General features: G+C 35.1%; 2 protein-coding genes across 4 annotated transcripts; both read right to left on the bottom strand.

Moving 5' to 3' along the window:
• Positions 1-1,357: 1,357 nt before the first annotated feature.
• Positions 1,358-16,426, bottom strand: LOC123214052 (DExH-box ATP-dependent RNA helicase DExH5, mitochondrial). 3 transcript variants are annotated; one of them, XR_006501803.1, is made up of 20 exons: positions 15,966-16,426; positions 14,598-14,752; positions 14,420-14,507; positions 13,917-14,162; positions 13,259-13,354; positions 12,953-13,141; positions 12,624-12,783; positions 12,413-12,543; positions 10,948-11,115; positions 10,582-10,854; positions 10,196-10,390; positions 9,699-9,902; positions 9,478-9,547; positions 9,249-9,397; positions 8,614-8,919; positions 3,213-3,272; positions 2,936-3,088; positions 2,715-2,828; positions 1,839-2,570; positions 1,358-1,741 (listed from the first exon to the last, which is right to left on the bottom strand). XR_006501803.1 is itself a non-coding variant. In XM_044633749.1 (19 exons), the coding sequence occupies exons 1-19, from the start codon at positions 16,275-16,277 to the stop codon at positions 2,085-2,087; spliced, it is 3,555 nt and encodes a 1,184-aa protein (XP_044489684.1). In that variant the 5' UTR covers positions 16,278-16,426; the 3' UTR covers positions 1,358-2,084. The 3 variants fall into 3 exon arrangements, 1 of the variants encoding a protein (XP_044489684.1); XR_006501804.1 differs by having other exon boundaries at positions 1,358-1,512; XM_044633749.1 differs by having other exon boundaries at positions 1,358-2,570.
• A 2,290-nt stretch (positions 16,427-18,716) lies between these two features.
• LOC123214442 (fructose-bisphosphate aldolase 3, chloroplastic) lies at positions 18,717-21,487 on the bottom strand. Its single transcript, XM_044634208.1, has 6 exons — positions 21,193-21,487; positions 20,216-20,485; positions 19,978-20,087; positions 19,749-19,839; positions 19,378-19,647; positions 18,717-19,277 (listed from the first exon to the last, which is right to left on the bottom strand). Exons 1-6 carry the CDS (start codon positions 21,358-21,360, stop codon positions 18,999-19,001), a joined length of 1,188 nt encoding a protein of 395 aa, XP_044490143.1. The 5' UTR covers positions 21,361-21,487; the 3' UTR covers positions 18,717-18,998.
• Between the last annotated feature and the right edge of the window lie 1,178 nt (positions 21,488-22,665).

Below are 22,665 nucleotides of genomic sequence, written 5' to 3'. Positions count from 1 at the left end.
CTCATAGGAAAAGTTGTTACTAACAAGTACAATTTTTATTGAATGAAGAAAGATGATGGGATTCCTTAAAATAATACCTAATGGTTTCGTATTTCTGACTTCATATTCTTCTAAAATACCCAACAATAAATCTTAAAGATTCAATTTTTTTTTTTATATATATATTTTTGTTTATTTATGAGGAATCCAATCTAGACATGAAAGGAACATACTTTCCCACCCAGCCTGTCTTGTGCCCATTTGGTCAGATTCCACTCTTTTCAAAATAATTTTTACCTAATGAATTTGGACTAAACCCGTCACCCAAATCGATGTTGCATCAAGTTTATGCTGTTAATATGCAAAAGATAATTGGTCACATGACAAAGATATTTATACGGCCTAAGGGAGAGAACGGTGGAAACTATAGGTAGAGTTGGACTTGTGACTTGATTTGAACAAATTAATTTCAAAATAAAATTCTATCTTGATAACTCAATTCAATCGATTTGTTTGTCTATTTAATAATATTTACACTTATGATGATATTATACATTAACACAAATAGATATTATGAGTTCATTCTGAAACTTGATTCAGAATAAATCCATTTTTGAATGGAGACTTAGAGATGGATTTCTTTTATGGTAATTGAAGGAGGCAATTTTTGCGATGGGACATAGAGAGAGAGAGATTTGTTATATCATATGTACAAAATTCGATGCCGTTACTAGAGGAGGATAAAAAATTTTATATTCGAAAAGAAATCCGTATACAAACAATTGGAAATTTGATCTTTCCACCAATTTTAATATTTACATTCACATGCCTTAGTCACGGATTTCCTTCAACCCATCTACCTTTCTCTATTTTTAATAGACTTGCTTCCAGGTAATATTGGATTTAATCCGAACCAAACTTGAATAAAACCTAACTCAAAATTGATTTGAATATAAAAGAAACAATCCAAAATCAATGTGTAAAAGTTTGAACTAGAATAAAAAACAGTTTAACTTTAAATTTGATACAAACTAGATCCAAATTTTAACTTAATTTCATTTGTTCAATCTAAACTCGAACAGTTTAGATATGTCAAATGGGTCAATCCAACTTAGAACACCAGGCAGAAACCCGGATAGGGTTTGAAAAGAGAACTGAATTCGATCCATTTAACATATCTGATTGAAATTTAATCCGACCAAGTGGAGCCCAATAACCCACTGGTATCGGCACCTTTTTAAAGAAATTGGGCTGACTAAGGCCCGATCCAGTCAAATGCATTGCCGAAATGTACGCATGCTGATTAGAGCACATCATTTTCGGTCACTTTCTTTTAATCCAGGCAGCTTCGTATTGAACTTTACCTCATGAGATATCATTAATGGAACCACCAAATCCTATTTGACTTCAAGCATTTCAATATGAAAGAGTAGCGACTGACCATAGTCAAGCTGAAAAATACCAAAATAATGGCTGGCTTGTTATTCCAGTAACAGGCCAGCGCACGCCACTTGCCAACCAGCAGTGAAAATCCTGCATACAATAGAGCTAATTTACAAGAGGAATTTCTCTAGCTCCCTAAGCCATATAGCCATATTACATTAATAAGAATTCCATCCGAAAATCAAACACACACTTCATGAGGATTGTTCGTTGTTGGATGCTTCCAAATGTAACTTGCCTCCAGATGATTTTCAAGTTATTGTGGTATTCAAAGTATGAAAACCACGATAAAATGCGAGCGCAAAAATTGTCTACCTCCCTAAAATCACGTGCAGAGTAGTATTTTTGTCAGGCAGCAAATCATCAGCCCTGAAAGAAAAAAATATGGGAGGAAAAACTAGGTTAATCCAAGTTACCTTTAACTTCCGGTGAGAAGGAAGACCATGTCCACATGCTGGTAGTTGAAGTCAATCACAAAATCTTGCCTGAGCAACGTCGATCATTTTAAAATGGAGCTGAAAACATTTGTCGAGACAAATTGAACTCCTCAAGTGAAAATGCTGTCAACGAACTAATTTTCTTCTTTGGAAAGTGCAAAGAGGAGGTGAAGCCGAGTGGTTATAAGCATTCCATTGTTTTTTGGTCAATTGGAGGACTGTTAGCTATGAACTTGAGGGTGGTGCTGATTCAGAAGTGATCCTTCTTGCTTTCTTCAGTAACAGTGACATTTGATTTATACATTCAAGGCTTGTCTGGGTCCCTCCCATTAGCCACTGCAGTGCCTCAGCTGCGGCATCCTTCTCTGCGCTCTTCTTATTGTTGCAAGGCCGACCCATAATTTGAATTCCATTGAACTCCACTGTAGCCAAGAACTGGTTGTTCTTCAATTGTCTTGATTTGTAGCTGGGGGCAGCATATCCTGCCCTGGTGAGCAATGTTTGGAGCTGACTCTTAGGATTATCGCCCCCAGGTCCGCTCTCTGTCCGTGGAATCAAAGCTGGCTGTAATGGCACAGGTGAAGACTTAAGCGACTTAAGCACCTGGCGACCAAATACAAATCTTCCCTCGCAACGATCTTCTGAAACAAGCAATCGAACTGCAGATAGGAGATCACGATACATGTGCATTTCCATTCTGGGATTGAGTAACTGCCCATAAATAAGGACAATTAAAGACAATTCTCAAATTTATATTGATCAGCATGATTGGCACATATCAACAAAATGGAACTATTTTTAACAAGTGATGGAATCCAACCAGGTCATCAAATGTCCATTCAAGGATTCACACACCTTATTCTGAATCAGCTCATCAAGTTCTCTCCTTAAACATTGATACATATCAGAAAGTGCAGGTTCCATGAAGAATTCTAAATATCCTCCCATCATTTTCAAGTGTCCCCCATCCTGTTAAGAAAACATGTGACTCAAGAACATAATAATTGAAAATAAACAATATGAAGATACAAATGAAGTCATGAGATTAAGTTACTAGACGGCAAAGAAATACTTACAGTGTTTCCTTGAGAGATGCTACCACCAAACAGGAGCAACACTGAATCACAGATAGCTGTTGAATCCCTTAGAAAAATAGAGTTCACTTTTATCTTCTCATTGAAAACCAGCCATGGGTATGGAATTTCAGGTTGCCGAGCATTGATAGAATTCTAGGAAAATAAAATGGACAAGCTATTAAAAAAAGACATAACCCTGACTAATATAACAGTGAATTTTATCCAGAAGTTAATATCAGTAGGAAAACAAAGCAAAAATTTGGATGGGAAGGCTTACAGAGTATAGAAGCACATGGCCGTCTTCCATAGTTTTCAGTGAAAAGGACTTCACATTGTTCTGCATATGCGCTTACAGTAGCATTAAGATATCATAAAAGCAAACTAATCATAGTTGATTTGTCAGTTGAGAAGAAAAAAGCAAAAAAAAAAAGAGTAAATTAAACCTAAGAAGTGAAACAATGGTCACAACTACCTTTAATTCCTGTTCACTTTCTATTCCCGCTATTAAAAAAATAATCTTCTATGAACTTGTATAGTATAAAAAGGTTTTTCATATATTTGATCTATATTGGTACAGAAATATATAACTATACAACAAGCTAAATCTGGTAAGAATCCTAGAGAATAAAAAATAATTGACAGCTTTCATTGACAACTATTCATTAGCTATTTTAGGAAACTAAAATACAAACAAATCACACTAATTCAGCCTAATTAACCCGTGAATCTTGCAACACTCCCCCTCAAGCTGGCTTGAAGATGTCTTCCATAGCTAGCTTGCTAACTAGAAGTTCAAACTGTCCCTTGTGCAGCCCTTTGGTGAGTATGTCTGCTATTTGATCTGTAGTTGGTACATAGGAGAGACAAATTAACCCACTTTCAATCTTCTCTTTGATGAAGTGCTTGTCAACCTCAATGTGTTTCGTTCTATCGTGTAAAACCGGGTTGTGAGCGATTGAAATGGCTGCCTTGTTATCACAATATACTTTCATAGGATAAGACACCGAGATCTTCAAGTCTTCAAACAATCTTTTCAACCAAATTGCCTCGCTAATCCCATGAGCAAGAGACCTGAACTCAGCCTCAGCACTACTTCGAGCCACAACATTTTGTTTTTTACTCCGCCATGTAACAAGATTTCCTCCAATAAAGGTGCAGTAGCCTGAAGTAGAACGTCTGTCAATAGTACAACCGGCCCAATCTGCATCAGTGTAGACTTCTATTTGTAGGTTGTTATTCTTCCGAAACATAAGGCCCTTTCCAGGAGTTCCTTTTAGGTATCTTAGTATTCTATAGGCTGCATTAAAATGTTCTTGTCCAGGTGAGTGCATATATTGGCTAACCATACTCACAGCAAAAGCAATATCAGGACGGGTATGTGACAGATAGATTAACTTCCCTACAAGCCTTTGAAATTTTTCCTTATCAGTCACATCTTCAGCTTTAGCTGGATCAAGTTTCAAATTAGCGTCAAGTGGAGTATCAGCAGCTTTACAACCTAGGAGACCTGTTTCACTAAGAAGATCAAGGATATATTTCCTTTGGTTTACAAAGATACCCTTTCTTGATCTAGCGAACTCCATACCAAGGAAATATTTTAATAATCCTAGATCTTTCATCTCAAAATCTCGTGCCAACTTCTTCTTTAAGTCTGCTAATTCTTCAGAATCATCACCTGTCAAAATTATATCATCCACATAGACGATTAGGATAGAGATTTTACCTTTCTCCGATCGCTTATAAAACATTGTGTGGTCAGCCTGGCTTTGATGATAACCATGGCTTTTCACGGCTTTTCCAAAACGTTCAAACCAAGCTCTCGGAGACTGTTTAAGGCCATATAAGGATTTTTTAAGTCTGCAGACTTTATCTTGTCCCATCATCTCAAATCCTGGAGGTAGGCTCATAAACACCTCTTCTTCTAAATCCCCATTCAAGAACGCATTTTTGACATCTAACTGGTGTAATGGCCAATCATAATTAGCAGCTAAAGACAATAATACCCGGATGGAATTGATTTTTGCAACAGGGGCGAAGGTTTCCTGATAATCAATTCCGTATGTTTGAGTAAACCCTTTAGCAACTAATCTCGCCTTGTATCTCTCAATACTTCCATCTGCCTTACATTTCACTGTAAACACCCATTTACACCCGACAATTTTTTTATGTTTGGGTAAATCAACAACTTCCCACGTTCCACTTTTCTTCAGAGCATTAATCTCTTCCATTACTGCTGATTTCCAGTCAGGATCATCGAGTGCTTCCTGTATGTTTCTTGGGATAAATAAGTTAGATATTTTAGATATAAAGGCATTGTGTTTCTTTGAGAGTTTAGCATAGGAAAGATATCGGGATGTAGGATGAGAGGTATGTTTAGCTTTCCTAATAGCTATAGGAATATCTAGATCACTAGACTCAGTATTAGGTACTGGATAAGAAATAGAATCATCATTTGGGTCATTAGGAACATGAGTATGAATAAGAGGAATGTTACCTGGAGTAGTTTCAGGTTCTGTTCTCGGAGCAGCTGATTGAACTGGTGCTAAAGGAACCATGACCCTTTTTTTATAACCTTTCTTCCTTGAATAAGTTAGGAGCTCTTTACCATGTTCTGTGAGAACTATGGGTAGTATTTCTCCCCCTGTTGAGGATTCAGAAATGTTTGGCAAAACAGATTTAGGATCACTTGTTTCCTTAGTATTATTAATTTTTCCTTTATTTAAAAGTTTATTTTTAGATGTGGGACCAGGTATAAAACCAGTAATAGGATCAGTAGAATCAATGATTTTAGGTAAAGGAATGGTAGAAATATCCCAAAAATTTCCTTCTTCTCCTATCTCCCCCTGAAGAGAAATTTTTTGAAAGAAAGGTTGACTTTCAAGAAATGTAACATCCATAGAAACAACTATTTTTTTAGTTTGTGGATTAAAACACTTGTATCCTTTTTTGTTTGGAGCATACCCAATAAAAATACATTTTTCTGCCCTCGGATCAAGTTTAGATCTTCCTTTACTATTTATGTGGACATATGCTGTGCACCCAAATATTTTAATAGGAAGATTTGAAGGTATTCTTGATTCAGGAAAAAAAAATTTTAAACAATCAAGCGGAGTAATATAATTCAAAACACGAGTAGGCATTCTATTAATAAGATAAGATGCAGTTAAGACAGCTTCTCCCCATAAATATTTAGGAACATTCATTGAAAACATAATAGCTCGAGAAACTTCAAGAAGATGTTTATTTTTGCGCTCAGCAATACCATTTTGTTGAGGTGTATTGACACAACTAGTTTGATGATGAATCCCTTTTTCAGTGAAAAAACTTCCAAGAATTCCTTTAAAGTATTCAGTTCCATTATCTGTGTGAAGAATCCCAATTTTGGTTTCAAAATGGTTTTCAATCATTGAGTAAAACATTTTAAATAGTTTTTCAACCTCAGATTTTTCTGACATTAGGTAAACCCAACATAAACGGGTATGATCATCAATAAACGTTACAAACCATTTTTTATTTGAGGGTGTATTAATCCTTGACGGACCCCAAATGTCACTATGGATTAAGTAAAATGGTTTTGAAGCTTGATAAGTTTTAGGATGATAAACAGTCTTATGACTCTTAGATAAAATGCAATTCTCACAATATAGTTTAGAACAATCGAAACCTTTAAATAAACTAGGAAATAGTTTTTTAAGATAAGGAAAACTAGGATGCCCTAGTCTATAATGCCAAAGCATAATTTTATCCTTAACTAGAGTAGAACTAATACCACTTAAGCCTTGAGCTTCTTTATTCTTGGAATCTTGATCTTCAAAATAATAGAGGCCATTGATTAATTTAGCACTGCCAATCATCTTCTCCGAGTTCAGTTCCTGGAAAACACAATATGATTCAAAGAAAGTAACACGACAGTTAGAGTCTCTGGATAATTTGCTAACCGATAGTAGATTACAAGTAAGTTTAGGAACATGTAAGACGTTCTTTAAGGAAATATTTTTTGAAAGATTTACCAAACCTTTGCCGGCTATAGAAGAATAAGATCCATCTGCTATACGAATTTTTTCATGGCCAGAACAAGGATAGTAAGAATGAAACAAGCTAGACAAACTCGTCATATGATCAGAGGCTCCCGAATCTATGATCCAAGGAGTAGAATAATTTAGTGAGTGACAAGATAATGCCTTAAAATCATTACCTGCTTGAGCCACTGAAGCATTAGGAGCATTAGATGAACCTGAGTTGAACTTCAGCAATTTCAGGATTTGATCAATTTGCTCTTTGTTGAAGGAGGTCGAATCAGCCTCATGTGCAGTAGGAGTCTTATTAAATCGTCCTTCATGAGAGCCCTTCCAATTTGCTGGCTTTCCATGAAGTTTCCAGCATGTCTCACGTGTATGACGTGGTTTGTCGCAATAGTCACACCAAACACGAGGCTTGTCATTGGATTTCTTGTTAGTATTTCGGCTAGCATTCACCCCAGCCGCAAGAGCAGAGTTTTCAATAGGACTGCCAGGGTTTTTCTTGCCGAGCATAACAAGACGGCGACTCTCCTCACGGCGGACTTCAGAGAACACTTCACCGATAGATGGAAGTGGTTGTCTACCGATGATCCTGCCTCTAACTTCATCAAACTCCATATTAAGTCCAATAAGAAACTTAAAAATACGATTATCCTCCACCATTTTTTTATAATGGTTACAATCATGAGTACATTTCCATTCATAATCATTGAAGAGGTCCAAGTCTTGCCAAAGACGTTTTAAGGAATTAAAATACCTAGTGACAGTATCCTCACCTTGGCGAATTTCTTCCAACTTCAAAGTCAACTCATATACCTGAGATTGATTTCCCAAGTCTGAGTACATTTGGTTGACATTGTCCCAAAGCTCCTTCGCCGTATGATAGCACATATAGTTGGAGCTTATGTCTTCCTTCATCGAATTCACCAACCATGTCATCACCATCGAGTTCTCCGCGTCCCACGTAGCATAGCTAGAATCATCAGATGCAGGTTCCTTCTTTTCTCCAGTCAAATATCCCATCTTGCCCCTACCACGGATATACATGCACACGGATTGAGACCAGCGCAAGAAATTCTCTCCATTTAGTTTAATCGTGGTAATTTGAATAGAGTGGGATTCCGAGGTGGGAACCTGAGTAGTAGTCGTGGATGTAGGCAGGTCTGTAGTGTTGGTTGTCTCTGAAATCTCAGACATGATGATGAAAAAGATTAGAGAGGAAGGAGATAGGCTGATACAGATGAAGGCTAGGAATTCAGGAAATAGAGTTCCTGCTCTGATACCATATGAACTTGTATGGTATAAAAAGGTTTTTCATATATTTGATCTATATTGGTACAGAAATATATAACTATACAACAAGCTAAATCTGGTAAGAATCCTAGAGAATAAAAAATAATTGACAGCTTTCATTGACAACTATTCATTAGCTATTTTAGGAAACTAAAATACAAACAAATCACACTAATTCAGCCTAATTAACCCGTGAATCTTGCAACATCTTCCCATTCAATTAGGATGACCAGGCTCTTTTTAACACAAAGCATAATGACTCCGTGAGATGAAAAGAGGATACTAACAAGATTAGAGAATAAGTAGATTCCAAGATGAGGAGAAAAAGGATGAAATGTTGGCAGACATGAAAAACAAATAACTCACCACAACGGAGCAAATTCCAGGGTAAAGACCATAACAAATAACTGCTCGAACAAGATGATCATCATAGCTCCATGCATTGCAAATGGTTGTGTTGCAATCAACAAGACCAGTATCCCTGAGCAAAGAGAAGAACTCATCCCGAAGAGAATCGATAGCTTTCATTGATTGAAATGAGAGAAAGTTTTTCCAACAGTATTCGTATCCAGCAAGGTCTCTTTCAGCATCTTTCCATCCCTCGTAAGCCCGTACAAGTGCAAGATGGTCACTATGATCACAGGAAAACTGAGACTTTGCAGCCTCAGCAAGCTACAAGTTGAAGAAAAGATTCACTTAATGCAGTTATTACTCAACCATTATAAGCAGGAATTTATATCCATATGAGCAAGAAATTTAACCAGAAAACAACTTCTTTTAAAGTTTTCTGATTTAACACTAATATTTGGGATTGTACCCACAAACTGTTTTGAAACTTTCAACCAAATGAATTTTCATAAAAAATTTGTATCCTTTATTTTCAAAACGAAGATTTTTATTAAATTCTCTATCAAACAGGTTCTAAATCTCTCTCCCTAACCTGACCCAGCCATACATCTTGTGGCCTTCATCTGAAAGTGTTAGATTAGAAGATCACTTACATCCTTTTTGTCCACTGGTGCTAAGAAAGGATCTCTGACATTAAGGCCAGCAACAATTGTTAATACTGGTTCCAGACATTTGAAGATGGCACCTAATATTAGCATCTTTCCAAGTTTGGGTTCCATTGGAAGCATGGTCAAGTACCGCCCTGTCATATGACACTCAAGACTTTATGACACAATATACTCTAGAAACATAGCAGCACCAATTCAGATCAGTATCCCTTACCTAAGACAGTCAAGTCTTCATTCTGGTCCAAGGCCCCAGTGATTTTTAAATATTCAATAGCATTTTGGACCTATAGGCAATTTTAATAAAAGAGAGAGTTTAGGAATGAGATAGACATGCAAAAGATTCCACACGCAAAACAAAAACTAAATTTATCTCAACTGAGAAACTGTAACATCCATGTAAGAAAGAAAGAAAATAATATCAATGTTAACCCTTACAGCTAGCAACTCAGGTGACTGCAGAGCCCTGGATAAGAACTCAGAAATACTCCCAAGTTTTAAACTTTTAATTTGCAAGCATAGAGACTGCAAAGGTGTCCTTAAAATTTCAGGAAGCTGATATTCTGCAAAAGCATCATACACAGACCTAGGATACAGATGGTAACATTCTCCTGGTTGAACACGGCCAGCCCTTCCTCTTCTCTAGATAACATATAAACCATGCAGAAATAACACCGATTAAATGAATGGAACCGATTGAAAATCACTAGTATATAGGTCAAATCATAGAAAACAAATTTAAAAAATATGTTAATTGTGAGCTCTTGGTATTAGTTAAATTGCAGCAGTCTTTATCAAACAGAATGAATAAATATAATCATATAGATGAAAGTAGACACCTATATACAAACAAACTATAAATCCCTAAAGTAAATGGGATGAATTAGATTGCAAGATGAAAAATATCAAACATTTGAACATAATAAGGGCCTTACTTGTTGAGCAGAAACCTTGGAAATCCAGGAAGGAAGCAGACAAGAAGTGTTATTCAGTGCATCATAAGATGTCTCCTTTGCTTTCCCACAGTCAATGACAAAAACAACATCATTAATGGTGATACTAGTCTCAGCTATGTTAGTAGTAAGCACTATTTTCCTCACTCCACCTTCAGGCTCGTCAAATATTAAACTCTGTTCACATTTTAAATCCTTCTTTAAAATGGGATTCGGTGGACAAAAGCCAAGTAAAAAATCTATTGAAAATGTCTATGCAATCTGCACATGGACCACATAATCAAACGCAGATCTGAGTATTATACAGCTCTACAGCCCAATTAATTAATGAATACGAAAATGAAAATTGAGTTGAATAACAAGATCACCTGCTCTGAACTAGCCATAGAACCATGGCAGGTAAGTAACAATACTCGGCTTGAATCTCCTAATATAGGATGAGCTTGTAGTTTATCCTTAAGAGAATTTATGTCATCCCAACCAGTCATAAAGACTAGAACAGCACCAGGTCTTTCCTTCTCACAAATATGACATAGGAGGTATTCAATGAGATTAAAACCAATACAATCAGGATTCCAACATGACAATGACTCCTTAGTCTGGGGGCTATACTCCTTGAAATTGGCCACTCTAAGTGCATCCTGATTGCATGATTCCGAACAGGAAAAAAAGAATCAAATGAGGAATTTACACAGCATTAAAGTTTTAGTAGTTGCATTATAATCTTTGCATACCTCAACTAAAGATGCAATTTGGCTCTTCCTTTTTCTTGGTGCTTGTTTGCTCATTTTCCACATTTTTTCTTCGCCATAATCATCAATTTGATTAAATGGGGTCAATCTGTAACCCGTCACTTCCAATATATTTTCCAGAAAATGAGTTCTGACAGGGTATGTGAAACCCTGAATTAGACCAAAAACCAGAAATCAGCACACCAGATTTTGCAATCTGATACATATTCCACAACAGCATTGAACTAAACTTTTTGTCTTTCTTTCTTTTTTGTTTTTATTTTTTTGGATAGGAAACAACAGAATTAAAGGATAAGTAATGCATCCCACATAAAAAAATAGAGTTGAAAGATTAAAAAAGGTTAAACGATATCTATAGATATCTTGGATTAAAAAAGCTTTTCACAATCATTGTAGGAACCTAATCCAAGACCTATCCTGATGAACTTAAGATGATTGACCGAGTAGGATCTATATACCACAATTGAAACCTTTTCTCTCCTAATTTTTTTACCTCTCTCTTCAAGGAACACCTCAGACTATTCTGAAAGCTTAAGTTATATTAGTTTTAAGAGAAACCAGTTATCATCTGCAATGCCCATAAAAGAAAAACAAAAATACAAGGTTTATTCTGCAAACTCATTTGAAACTCTCTTCTGGGCAAAAAATGTAAGTGGCTATCAGATCCAACCCAACCAACACCAGGTAGCCAGATTGGTGAACACTTGTCAATTGGTCTCATTGAAACCTATGTGACTCAGAGTTCTGGTAGTTCAAAAGGTTGAACAATTAACTATAGAGTTACTCTATCTTGACCTAAACCTGAGAGTACAAAAATTGTCCCAGTAAGCTAAAAGGCTACAATGACTTTAGGATATTTCTATTAATTTTACCCCATTTACAGAATAGAAACAATACTTCAGACACATAATATTTGCTAAAAAGTTAACAATCTTATAAACGTTAACAAATAAAATTGTTCTAAAACTTCCAAAAAGAACTCAATCAGGTTTACACAGGCAGGTTTGGTAAGTATGATACGAACTATGATTGTCATCCTATATTCTTAAACAAAATTCTTGTAAAGGAAGAGCATCCAAGATTCCACCAACAGATAATATCCTCAAAAGAATATCTTCTAGGGATCTTACCTACAGATTATGTAGACCACCAACTACCCATTCAAGACGACTGCAATATATAGGGATGGGGGATCTTTTAACCTAAAATTTGACTTAAATCCCAGATATTATTCATCTATTGATTCAGAATCCAAGGGTTAAAATTAAAAGTTGAAAAGTCACATTGAATGTTGACAATCAAATCTCTAAGCACTAAGATTAAAATAGTGAATGGGAATTTTTTAAGTCCTTTACTTAAATTAATTAAGTTAAAGTATCCATATATAGGCACTCAATGGAACATTTTCACTGATGTAGCATCTGCTGATCACAGGCATTAACTTTACCGGAATGTGAATTATCATAGCTCCACCAAAGTAGGACAAAAAAAGCTCTGCATCTAGTTTTGCACTCATCAGAATCAGCTTCAATTCAGGCCGGCGAGGGAGGAGATCTTTAAGGACAATAAGCAGAAAATCTGGCATCAAATGTGTATCACTGTGAGAAATTAAAGTCCATCAAACCCAAATAAGAACCTCAAATTTGTTGACACTTTACCCTCATTCATTCCACGCTCATGAATCTCATCAACAATAACATGAGTTACACCTTTCAAATTTCTATCAACCAGTAATCTTCTCAACAAAATGCCTGTGGTGCAGAAGAGAAGATGGGTATCCTTCCCTTTCACGCCCTCCAGCCGAACTTTATACCCAACCTTACCCAACAGAAACAGAAAAAAATTACTTCAAATATTTTGGCAATATTTGTTAATAAGGACAATAATTTGGTCAACTATTAGGTGATTTGTTATTAAGTTGGCTAAATATCAGTTGATTTCTCAATACTTTAGTTGTCAGGTGATAGCACTTCAAACAGGAACTTACAGATTCACCCAATGTCTCCCCTCTCTCTGAAGCAACTCTCTCAGAAACAGAAATTGCAGATATTCTTCTTGGTTGTGTACAAATAACACTACAAACAGCTCCACGAACAGATTCTATTTCGGACTCAAATATGAACTGAGGAATTTGTGTGGTCTTGCCACAGCCAGTTTCACCTGATATAATTATGACCTGTAAAAATTTAAAATATCATCAGACAGGAATTAGAAGAAACAAAAATTCCTATCATAAATAGAAACATTCCAACGAATTTTGGCATGAAACAACAATAAGAAAATTCTGACACACCTGATTTTGTGAAATGGCTGTCAGAATAGCGTCCTTCTCCTTATAAGCAGGGAGACTTCTTCGAAATTCAAGCATTTTTCTACCATCTGGAGATTCCTATAATGCATTAAAACATAAGATAATTCAGGTCACCATACATCAATATGACACTGTGACTCTAAGTATGTTTTACAAACTAAAAATAATTAAATTAAATGATTATGATTCTTCATTAATCATAATTTTAGTATCATAGTAAAGTAACATACAATAATAAGAATCACAACCAATTCAAAATCCACCCAGAGAAATCATTTAATCCCCATTTATCTTTAATAGACCATGCTTTGGTGACCCCTCCCAAAACCAAAGAAAATAAAACTGGCATTAGTTGTTCTATATAAAGTACACCATACTACAACAGATAACCAAAGATCACCAAAAACCTTTAAAAAAAATTAAACAAAAAAAGACAAAAGTAAAACACTGAACAGCAGCTGTCTGACAAATTTCACAAGCAATACTTCATGCAAAGTAACCACTCACATAATGCTTAATTCTAAATTGTTAAACTAAAAATTGAATAATTAATGTTAATAATAATATAATATAACATAACACGTTTTTGAAGAACAGAAATGGGGAACTGTTCCAGAAAAATTGTATAGGAAAGATGAACCTGCCAAGCTTGCTGCTGATCACGCAGTTGTAAACTTCGTCGCTGCAAAATTTTATCCATGACAGAATTACTGGATACTGATTGATCTGGTTGTTCAAAAAGACCTTCTTCAGTAGCAAGACTACTACTACTGCTAGACCTTGAGACGGATAGATCCACAAAACTTCCCTTATTCCTATACTTTTGAGAGAAGTATTCTCCAAGATAGTAATCAATTCGTCTGAGCAACCCAAGGGATAAGGTCACCTGTCAATGCTTGAAAGCTTCAATAGTGCATTACAGCATGTAAGTAAATGAAATAAAACTTGGAAACTTCAAAATTATCTCATAATGTGGATCAAACTAACAGTAAAACGAGAATAAATAAATAGATATTATGAAGAAAAGTGCGGAGGAAGAACTTATCCTTCTGAGATAAATTCATAACTTCACTGTTAAGCGTAAAGCAAAACTATATTTGAAGAACAAAGTTGGGATTAAATGAAAAGAAATATCAAAGATACCTCCCTCTGTGGCCGCCTATCATCTAAATCAAATCTGTAGTTTGGCAGTGGGACCTTACTAAAGACAACAACTTTTGCGTACAGATGACTGTCACAAGTAAAACAAAATCAAAATCCCATATCAAAGCAAAAGTCAGCATACTGTTCAATATTATAATGTGATAAAGCAAAAAAATACCTATACAAACCCATGCCACTAGCCAGAGCTGACAGTTGCTCAAAATCACATCTATCCTTTTTCTCCCTTGAGATCAACTCTTGCTTTGACTTGTCACATAAAAACGCAGTCAACTTCCTTCTCCACTCCTCCACATTATCAGAGGGGTAAGCACCCTAAACAACACAAAAAAAAAAAATAATAATAATAATAATAACCATGAAACATACAAGCCACCACTAGTAACACAAAGAAAACTTAGTTGTGCTGCTAGATTGAACATAATTGACTAGAATAAAAAGAGCGCCTTGCAATAAAGAATTACATCACAAATGAAAAAAATATATATATATATATACTTGCCAGGTTACATAACAAATGCTGATCACTTTTTACTTCACAAGAAATTGCATTATTTGAAAAAGTAATATAACATGTACAAATAGTGGGTACTAAAAGGTATGAGAAATATGATATGTCATCATGTGATTGGGTAATTTAATTATTTACTTTATCTCTAATTCAAAATCACTCAATTACACAATAACATGTCAATTTGTTTGTACCTGTTAATACTTGTATTTGAAAAGTTAAACTACATTATCGTGTGAATGTAATATAACATAAATAAAATTACTTGTATAAACAAATTTTATTAATTTATTTGTATAAACTAAGAAGACAACATGTGATTGAGTGATGTGATTTTTTCTTTTAATCTCAATACAAATCACCAAATCATATGCTACCACATCAAATCGTATGAATAAATTCGTAAAATTTATCTATACATTTATATCACTCATACAACATTGTTAGTGAGCAATGATATATGCAGTTATAATAAGTATCAAATTAGTACCATTGATGATATATCACCTTGTGATTAGTCTTATTTTATTTTTAATTTAAAATTATCTAATCAAGAAATGACAAATCATCACTAGTACCCAATTTAGCAAACATTTTAAATTCACATAGTTTTATTGCATTGCTAGTACCACAACTATAATCGAAATGTTAGTGCAAACAACAAATAGAATGAAGATAAAGAACAATTCGCACAAACCAAAACATTCAAGTGAACTTTCTAGTTACAATACTGCAAGAGTCAATAGCAAAGCTGTCTAAGGTGATGTTATCCGGATCGAAAGCTGCATTGTTCATTCTAAGGTAATGTTACAGCACTTTTGAAGCTCCAATCATCATCACAACAATGACGAAAAAAAAAAACTTAGAATCGAACACAAAATCAGTTAACATCATCCTCTTCTTCTTTTTTTTTAATTTGTCGTTTTTAATCTAGTTTCTCCAACAAACCAGTAGAAACCGTCGAATTTTGAAGGGAAAACGACACAAAATGAATCATCAACACACAATCACACTCACCGGTAGCAGCCACGTATCCAGCTCCCGATCAGAGCCTTCCTCGGATACTCCACTGTACGCTGAACCTGAGTTATACTTCAGTCTCTTTTTATTATCATCATTAATATTTTTATTATGATTATTACTGAAATTATTATTATTTTGTTGTTGTAGTGCTGGTAAGTGAGGAAGCGAAGGAATTGAGGCGCGACTGGCGATGACCGAGCGGAGACGTTGGTGAGGAGGAACGTAAACGGCGCCGTAGGACGGGGGAGGCCGATCCTTCATGATGAGTTTGGGAGGGATTTGAAAAAGTGGAGAGAGAAGGGGCATGCGACGTCGGGGAGAAGGAGTAACGGTGTCGTTTTGAAAGATTCTGCTGGGTGTTTAGATTCGGGAAGCTGAAGTTTTGAGTTCTTGAGTTTTGAGTGTCAGTGAATCGGTGGGAGTTTGAAGGGATCGCTTGCGTTCACGCGCGTCTGTTTTTGTTATTTCTTTAAATTGCTTTTAAGTTTTAAAAAAAAATTATCAAATTCTAAAATTTAGAATTTCTTTTTTTTTTTTTTTAAGAAAAACGCATATGGCCACATTTGAAGTTAAAAAATGAAATGACATTTTTCCAAACGGCCAAAGCACTATTTCCCACCCAAGGTATGCGTTTTCTGTAAATTCCTACCCGTTAACTTTGAAAAACTCATTTACCTACCTATGACTGTTAAAAAAAGTCAGGTTAACGGATTCAAGGGCAAAATTATCATTTTATCTATAATATTAAAAATAAACGTAAATTTAATCCCCCAAACTCTAAAAACTAACATTTTCCCCTCCACCCAAGTTTTTAAAAACTACATTTCCCCTCTAGGGTTTCCAAACTTTCGAATTGAATTTTTCGGTAATGACCAACGATCTATAGGTGACGTCTCTTCTTCTCCGGCGTCTCCTCTTTCCAATAGTGTGTCGTTCGATGATCGTAGGCGTTGTTGTTGACGAAGACGACGCGTCTTTGTCGGCGTCTTTGTCGACGTCTTCGTCTCTGACAAAGACAAATTGTCTTCGTTCATCGACGAAGACGACGTCTTCGTTGACGACAAAAACTCTTCGATTTGTCTTCGTTTAGACAAAGATGCATCGTCTCCGTCGATGACGACGCCTAGGAGTATTGGACAACGCACAGTTGGAAAGAGGGGTCGTCGGATAGGGAGAGTAGGTGCTTGGAGATCGCTAGTCATCATCAAAAAATTTGGATCTGAAGTTTAGAAATCCTGGGGGGGAAAATATAGTTTTTAAAAACTTGGGTTGGGGAGAAAGTGTTAGTTTTTAGGGTTTGGAGGGGAAAATGATATAACTAACGGACTCAGTTAAGTTTAATAGCTCATAGGTGGATAAATGGTATTTTCAAAGTTAACAGAGAGAACTTTGAGAATTTAACATAGTTTGGGTGGAAAATAGTCCTTTGGCCTTTCCCAAACTTCCATTAGTTATTGTTAGAAAATACTTTAATTTTTAGAAGCCCAATAACTTATTCTCAATCAAAGTTTAACGTATTTTAAAATTTTTATATATAAAATTTGAAAAAATTTAAATATTTATTTATAAATTATAAAGTTAATAAAATTTGTTAATTATAAAAGTAAAATTGTTATTTAACTAATGATATTAAAAAAAAATAAAACTTTATCTTATTTTTTCTTTAAACTTTAAAAACTAACAATATCTTCTTAAAATTAAAATTTAAAAAATTACAAAAAAAAAAGTCTATAAAATAGGAGAAAGAGGGTTGAGGGGTGTTGGTTGCCACAGAGAGAGAAAATCTGTCAGAAAATTGAAACCCTATAGGAGGAAACACAACTTTTTTAAATTAAATCTTAGAAAAAGATTGTTAGTTTTAAAGTTTAGGAGAAAAAATTGTATATATATAAACTACCAAAAATACTATTCAACTTTTAACTAAGGTAAAAAAATATCAATTTTGGACTTGAAAGATGATAATTTATCTATACGGGCATAGTTTGGATGGAAAATACAATTCTCTCTTTTTCTTATTTTGTAGATAGAAAGACTTAAAAATATCAACCTTAGGTAAGATACTTCACATGCTAATCAAGAATGAAAGATGACCAAACTTGTTAATAAAAATATGATGTATATCTTAATGTCCATACAAGAGGATATGAGAATATGCAATTTTTCTATAACTCTTAGACATGTATTATGATTCTTACTCTAATGATAATCTTAGCCGTCCATTTAGATGAACTTGTATAATAATTTTCGTGTTCTTTGAGAATTGTGATTTTTTTTAAATCTCGAATTTCTTTTAAAGTTTTCCATCCAATGAGTGTATCAACCACAAACAAAGCTCTTTTTGGTGGTTTCAAATTAAATCAAATCCAAATAAAAATTAACTCGATTTTAACTTTGAATTTAGATTGACTAGCTCAAGTTCGATTCACTTGAGCTAGCGATAAGTTTTTAGATAAGTCACTAAAAAAGTGTCAAAAAAGAGTTGCCAGAAAAATAAAAGAAAATTATCAAAGTCAGGAAAAATTTGTCGAAAAAAAAGCAAGAGAACAAAAAAAGTCGCTATACAAGATGAATTTGTCTACGATTTTCTATCGACTCAATCTCGAACTAAGACTATTTTTATTCAAACTCAACTCATTTTAGCAAAACATCTAGTTGAGGCCCGAGCCCTCTTGATCCACCCCTATTATGAACTTAGAACAAAAAGAAATCGTTTATAACAAATGCCAAAAAGAAACCATTCAAAACTCAGCAAATCTCAATAACATTAAACTTAAAATTTGTAGAAATACATGGAAACATGCTTTTAACAGCCCCTTGCTTCGTCTCCTGGGCTACAGTTTGTGTAAAATTTCATTATGCTCACAGGTATTATTCAAGCTCTCTAACCTTGAGAAAAATCAACTTAAAAACCTTATGTCTGATAATTTTTAAGTCTTCTCATAACATCAAAATAGCTAACAAGAAAAATTAAAAAAGAAGTGCATATCTATGCAAGACCAAGAGGCACCGGTTGTCTCAACTTTTGGCTTAGTAGGTGTAGCCCTTAACAAACATTCCTTTCTTGGCTTCTTCACTTTCACCTTCCCCGGAGTACTTTCCAAGTTGAGCCAGAGAGTTTGCTTTTGCGCGAACCAACAGTGCCTTCTGGGCAGCTTCAACGTTCTCAGGGCGACCTTGCCATGTTTTAAGGACAGTGTTCTGCAGTGCTCGTGCATATGAGAAGGACACATGCCATGGGTTGGGGGCTTGGTTCATTGCGTTCAAATTCAGAGTTGCTTCCACTTCGGATTGTCCTCCTGACAAAAACTGAGAATTGGGCATAACAAAGAAAAAGTTACCAGTTAGTTCCTGCAAATAACACTTCCGTGAGAAAGACATGATGGAGCAAATTTTGAGATGTTTGTACCATGATTCCAGGAACTGCTGGGGGGACTCTTCTCTTAAGCATTGTTAACGTGAATTTAGCAATGGTCTCAGGGGAAGCCTTTTCCTTGTGTTCAGCTCCCGGTGTGACCATGCTGGGCTTAAGGAGGATTCCCTCAAAAATGACATTGTTTTCGGCCAAGTAGAAAAAGACCTCTGACCAGACCTTCTCTGCCACTTCAAGGGTCCTCTCAATTGGGTGGTCTCCATCAAGAAGAATCTCAGGTTCCACTATCGGCACAAGACCGTTGTCCTGCATAACATCAGATTAAGAAAACATAAAATGCATTAATGAGTTACTCCGATAAATAATTTGACAAGGACAAATGAAAGGGCTTTAAGATTTAAGTATACCTGAGAGATGGCAGCATATCGTGCAAGTCCCCATGCAGCTTCCTTAACAGCAAGAGCAGAAGGACCACATGGGATGCTAACAACTGTCCTCCTGTACATTTCCACACAATCAGATTCAGATGCCATCCCAGAAATTTGTAGTAAATCAACTAATAAACTGGCTAACTTACCCAAAATTCCATTTAATCTTTGTAAGATGGAAACAGATAAGAGATTATAATTGACTTACCACTTGGCAAATCGAGCACCTTGCTTGTAGTATTCAGCAGATCTTGACGCCAATCCATCCAAACCTTGGCACCAAGATTCATTGTTTGATCCTGGTAGAGGAACCAAACCCTGAAAAACAGAAAGTAGAGAACTCAATAAATATGCACAATAGAAAGAAACGAGATTTTTTCAACCAAGAAACTATATAACATAAATTTCTCAAGTTACCAAACTTGCACGTTCTACCCAAAACACACCTTGTCGACTTTAATACCAGGCATGATATTCTCCTCGCGCAAGCAATCCACGAACTTCTTTCCATCTGTAGTTGATTGGTAAAGTGTTTCCTCAAAAAGAATGGCACCAGAGATATGCTCACCAAGACCAGGAGTAGTCAGCAAAAGTTGTCTGTAAGCCTGTCTGTTGGCCTCAGTGTTGTCCAACCCAATTGAGGACAATCTCTTTCCACAAGTTGCATTCGACTCATCAATAGCAAGAATACCACGACCAGGCGATGCAACAGTTTTCTACACCCAGCAACAACAAAAATATCAACATTTTTGGAAAGATCTCAGAACCTCTCAGACCAACAACAGATATTTTACAAGTAGCATAAGCATGATTTCTTCTCCACATATATTTGATGCATCGGTCAAACAACAGTACTACCCCATTAACATTACAAGACAGATATTTTTGACAATGTGTAACAATATTTTATTTCATAATATTAAATAAGAATCAATTTACAATGACTAAAAATTGTCGAAAAATGGTTTGGTAAAGTTAGCAATTACGATACCATAGCAAACGACTAGAGTCATTACTTGAAAGATGACAGATAACCAAGGACTGTAAAAATCAACTTTAACTTCAGAATTTTTTAATCAAAGCCTAACCAGGATCCTTTGACTTCTAAATTCTGACTTGCAGGCCAAGATAAAAACTCAACTGTTCATCTAATTCAACCAACGGTTACAATTCAGTCACAAAAAATAGTTACTTATATAATTTTTGAACTCTGCAATTATATAATCAGCTGATAGTAAATACATAATAATGCAATCAAATTACTTTTCTAACAGCAAAAAGATGAAATTTTTATCCCGAAAACAATCACAATTCAAAAAGATAAAAGAGTAACAATCAACACGTGCAATTTAAAATCAAAACAAGAACGATTAGTTTTAAAGCCTTAAAAAAAGAGTATAAAGACGAAGAGTAGAGAACTGACGGCAGTCTTGACGAGTTCATCGGTGTAAGAACTGGCGCGGATCGGGAGGGAAACTCGGCGAGTTGCGAAACGAGTCGAGGCAGACGATCCGGAGCGTTGCGTGAAGGATTGTTGGCCGATCCATTGAGACGACGCGGCGTTTAGCTTGGCGAAGCTTGCACAGGCCATGGCTGATACGGGACAACGACTTTTCGGGGATTTATCGGGTTTCGGTTTCGGGCTTTGTCTCGCTCTTTTATAAATCTTTATGATAGTGAGGCAAGACAGTGTTTTTCTCGGAGAATCCGCAGTGGGCGATTTTTCTTATAGTGAGGCAATAAACGTGCGACAATACCAAACAGACCTTAGTTGGCATTTGTAGAATTACCAATAGCCCCTCTGTAATGACCGTTTTACCCTTTTTTGGATTTTAGTATCAAAATAATTAGCACTAACTCGATTATTTATTAATTTGTATTTATTGATTTATCATGTAATATTTAATGGAAGAAATATATGATTTGTTTGTTTATATTTTAAAAATTGAAATTAATTTAGTTTATATTTTAAAGATATTTCACAATTTTTCCTGAATTGAACATAAATTTACTAAATTTTTTTTGTTATTTTAAATTAAAGTTAGATTCAAATTAGAAAGGGCTAAATAAGTCCTAGTTCTAAATTTACGAACTAATATTTGAATTTGATTAGAAAATAATTTTATTTTAAATTTTATTTTAGTTGATTCGAATTTAAATATTCTAATTGATTAGAATTTGGTTTGTTTTCTAAAACATGCCTAATTTATTATTTGAACCCAATTTATTGATTTGTGTTTGAATTCGAATTCAAACTACTCAAATGAATTTAACCTATTTTAAGATGTTATGTAGGTCAACAGATTCAATATATTTCATGATTTATGTCGATTTTATGCATAAAATAAAATCGAAAACTTGAAATTTCTTAATTCCAACTGAATTTACTCAGCTTCTTATCCTTGTATGAAGATTTTTACGCATTTTAAAATCAATTAAACACCTTTCTTATGTAATCATATATAACAAAATTGTAATTGGAGAAAACAATTAGGGGCCATTTGGTCTTTTTAATATAATTTATGGTACCCTTGTAATCATCAGTGTCAAGTTGTTTGGATTGTTGAAAGTCTGACGATGCCAAGGAGAAGATTAGGTGAATTGACCACTTGCGCCCGCACCTATTAATTGCCAACCACCTTTTAGATCCACTGCCTCTCTCTTTCAAAGGGACTTTTGGACTTCTGCCCAACAAGCACTTCTTCAATTTCAACATCCATCAACTTCACGACAAAAGCATTATTTTGAAAGCCCAACACTTCTTTGAAAGCCCACTTCATGGGTATATATTTCTAATACTGAATCCGAATCGAATTAAATTAATTTAAAATTATTTGTTAGTTTAATTTAAACGAGTTTAAAAAGAGTTTAGTTTCGTTGAGTTTGAGCCCAAAAG

This window comes from Mangifera indica, chromosome 4 (genome assembly GCF_011075055.1).
Source record: "Mangifera indica cultivar Alphonso chromosome 4, CATAS_Mindica_2.1, whole genome shotgun sequence".
In the NCBI taxonomy this organism is placed as follows: Eukaryota; Viridiplantae; Streptophyta; class Magnoliopsida; order Sapindales; family Anacardiaceae; genus Mangifera; species Mangifera indica.
This window is presented reverse-complemented; position numbering and strand designations above follow the sequence as displayed.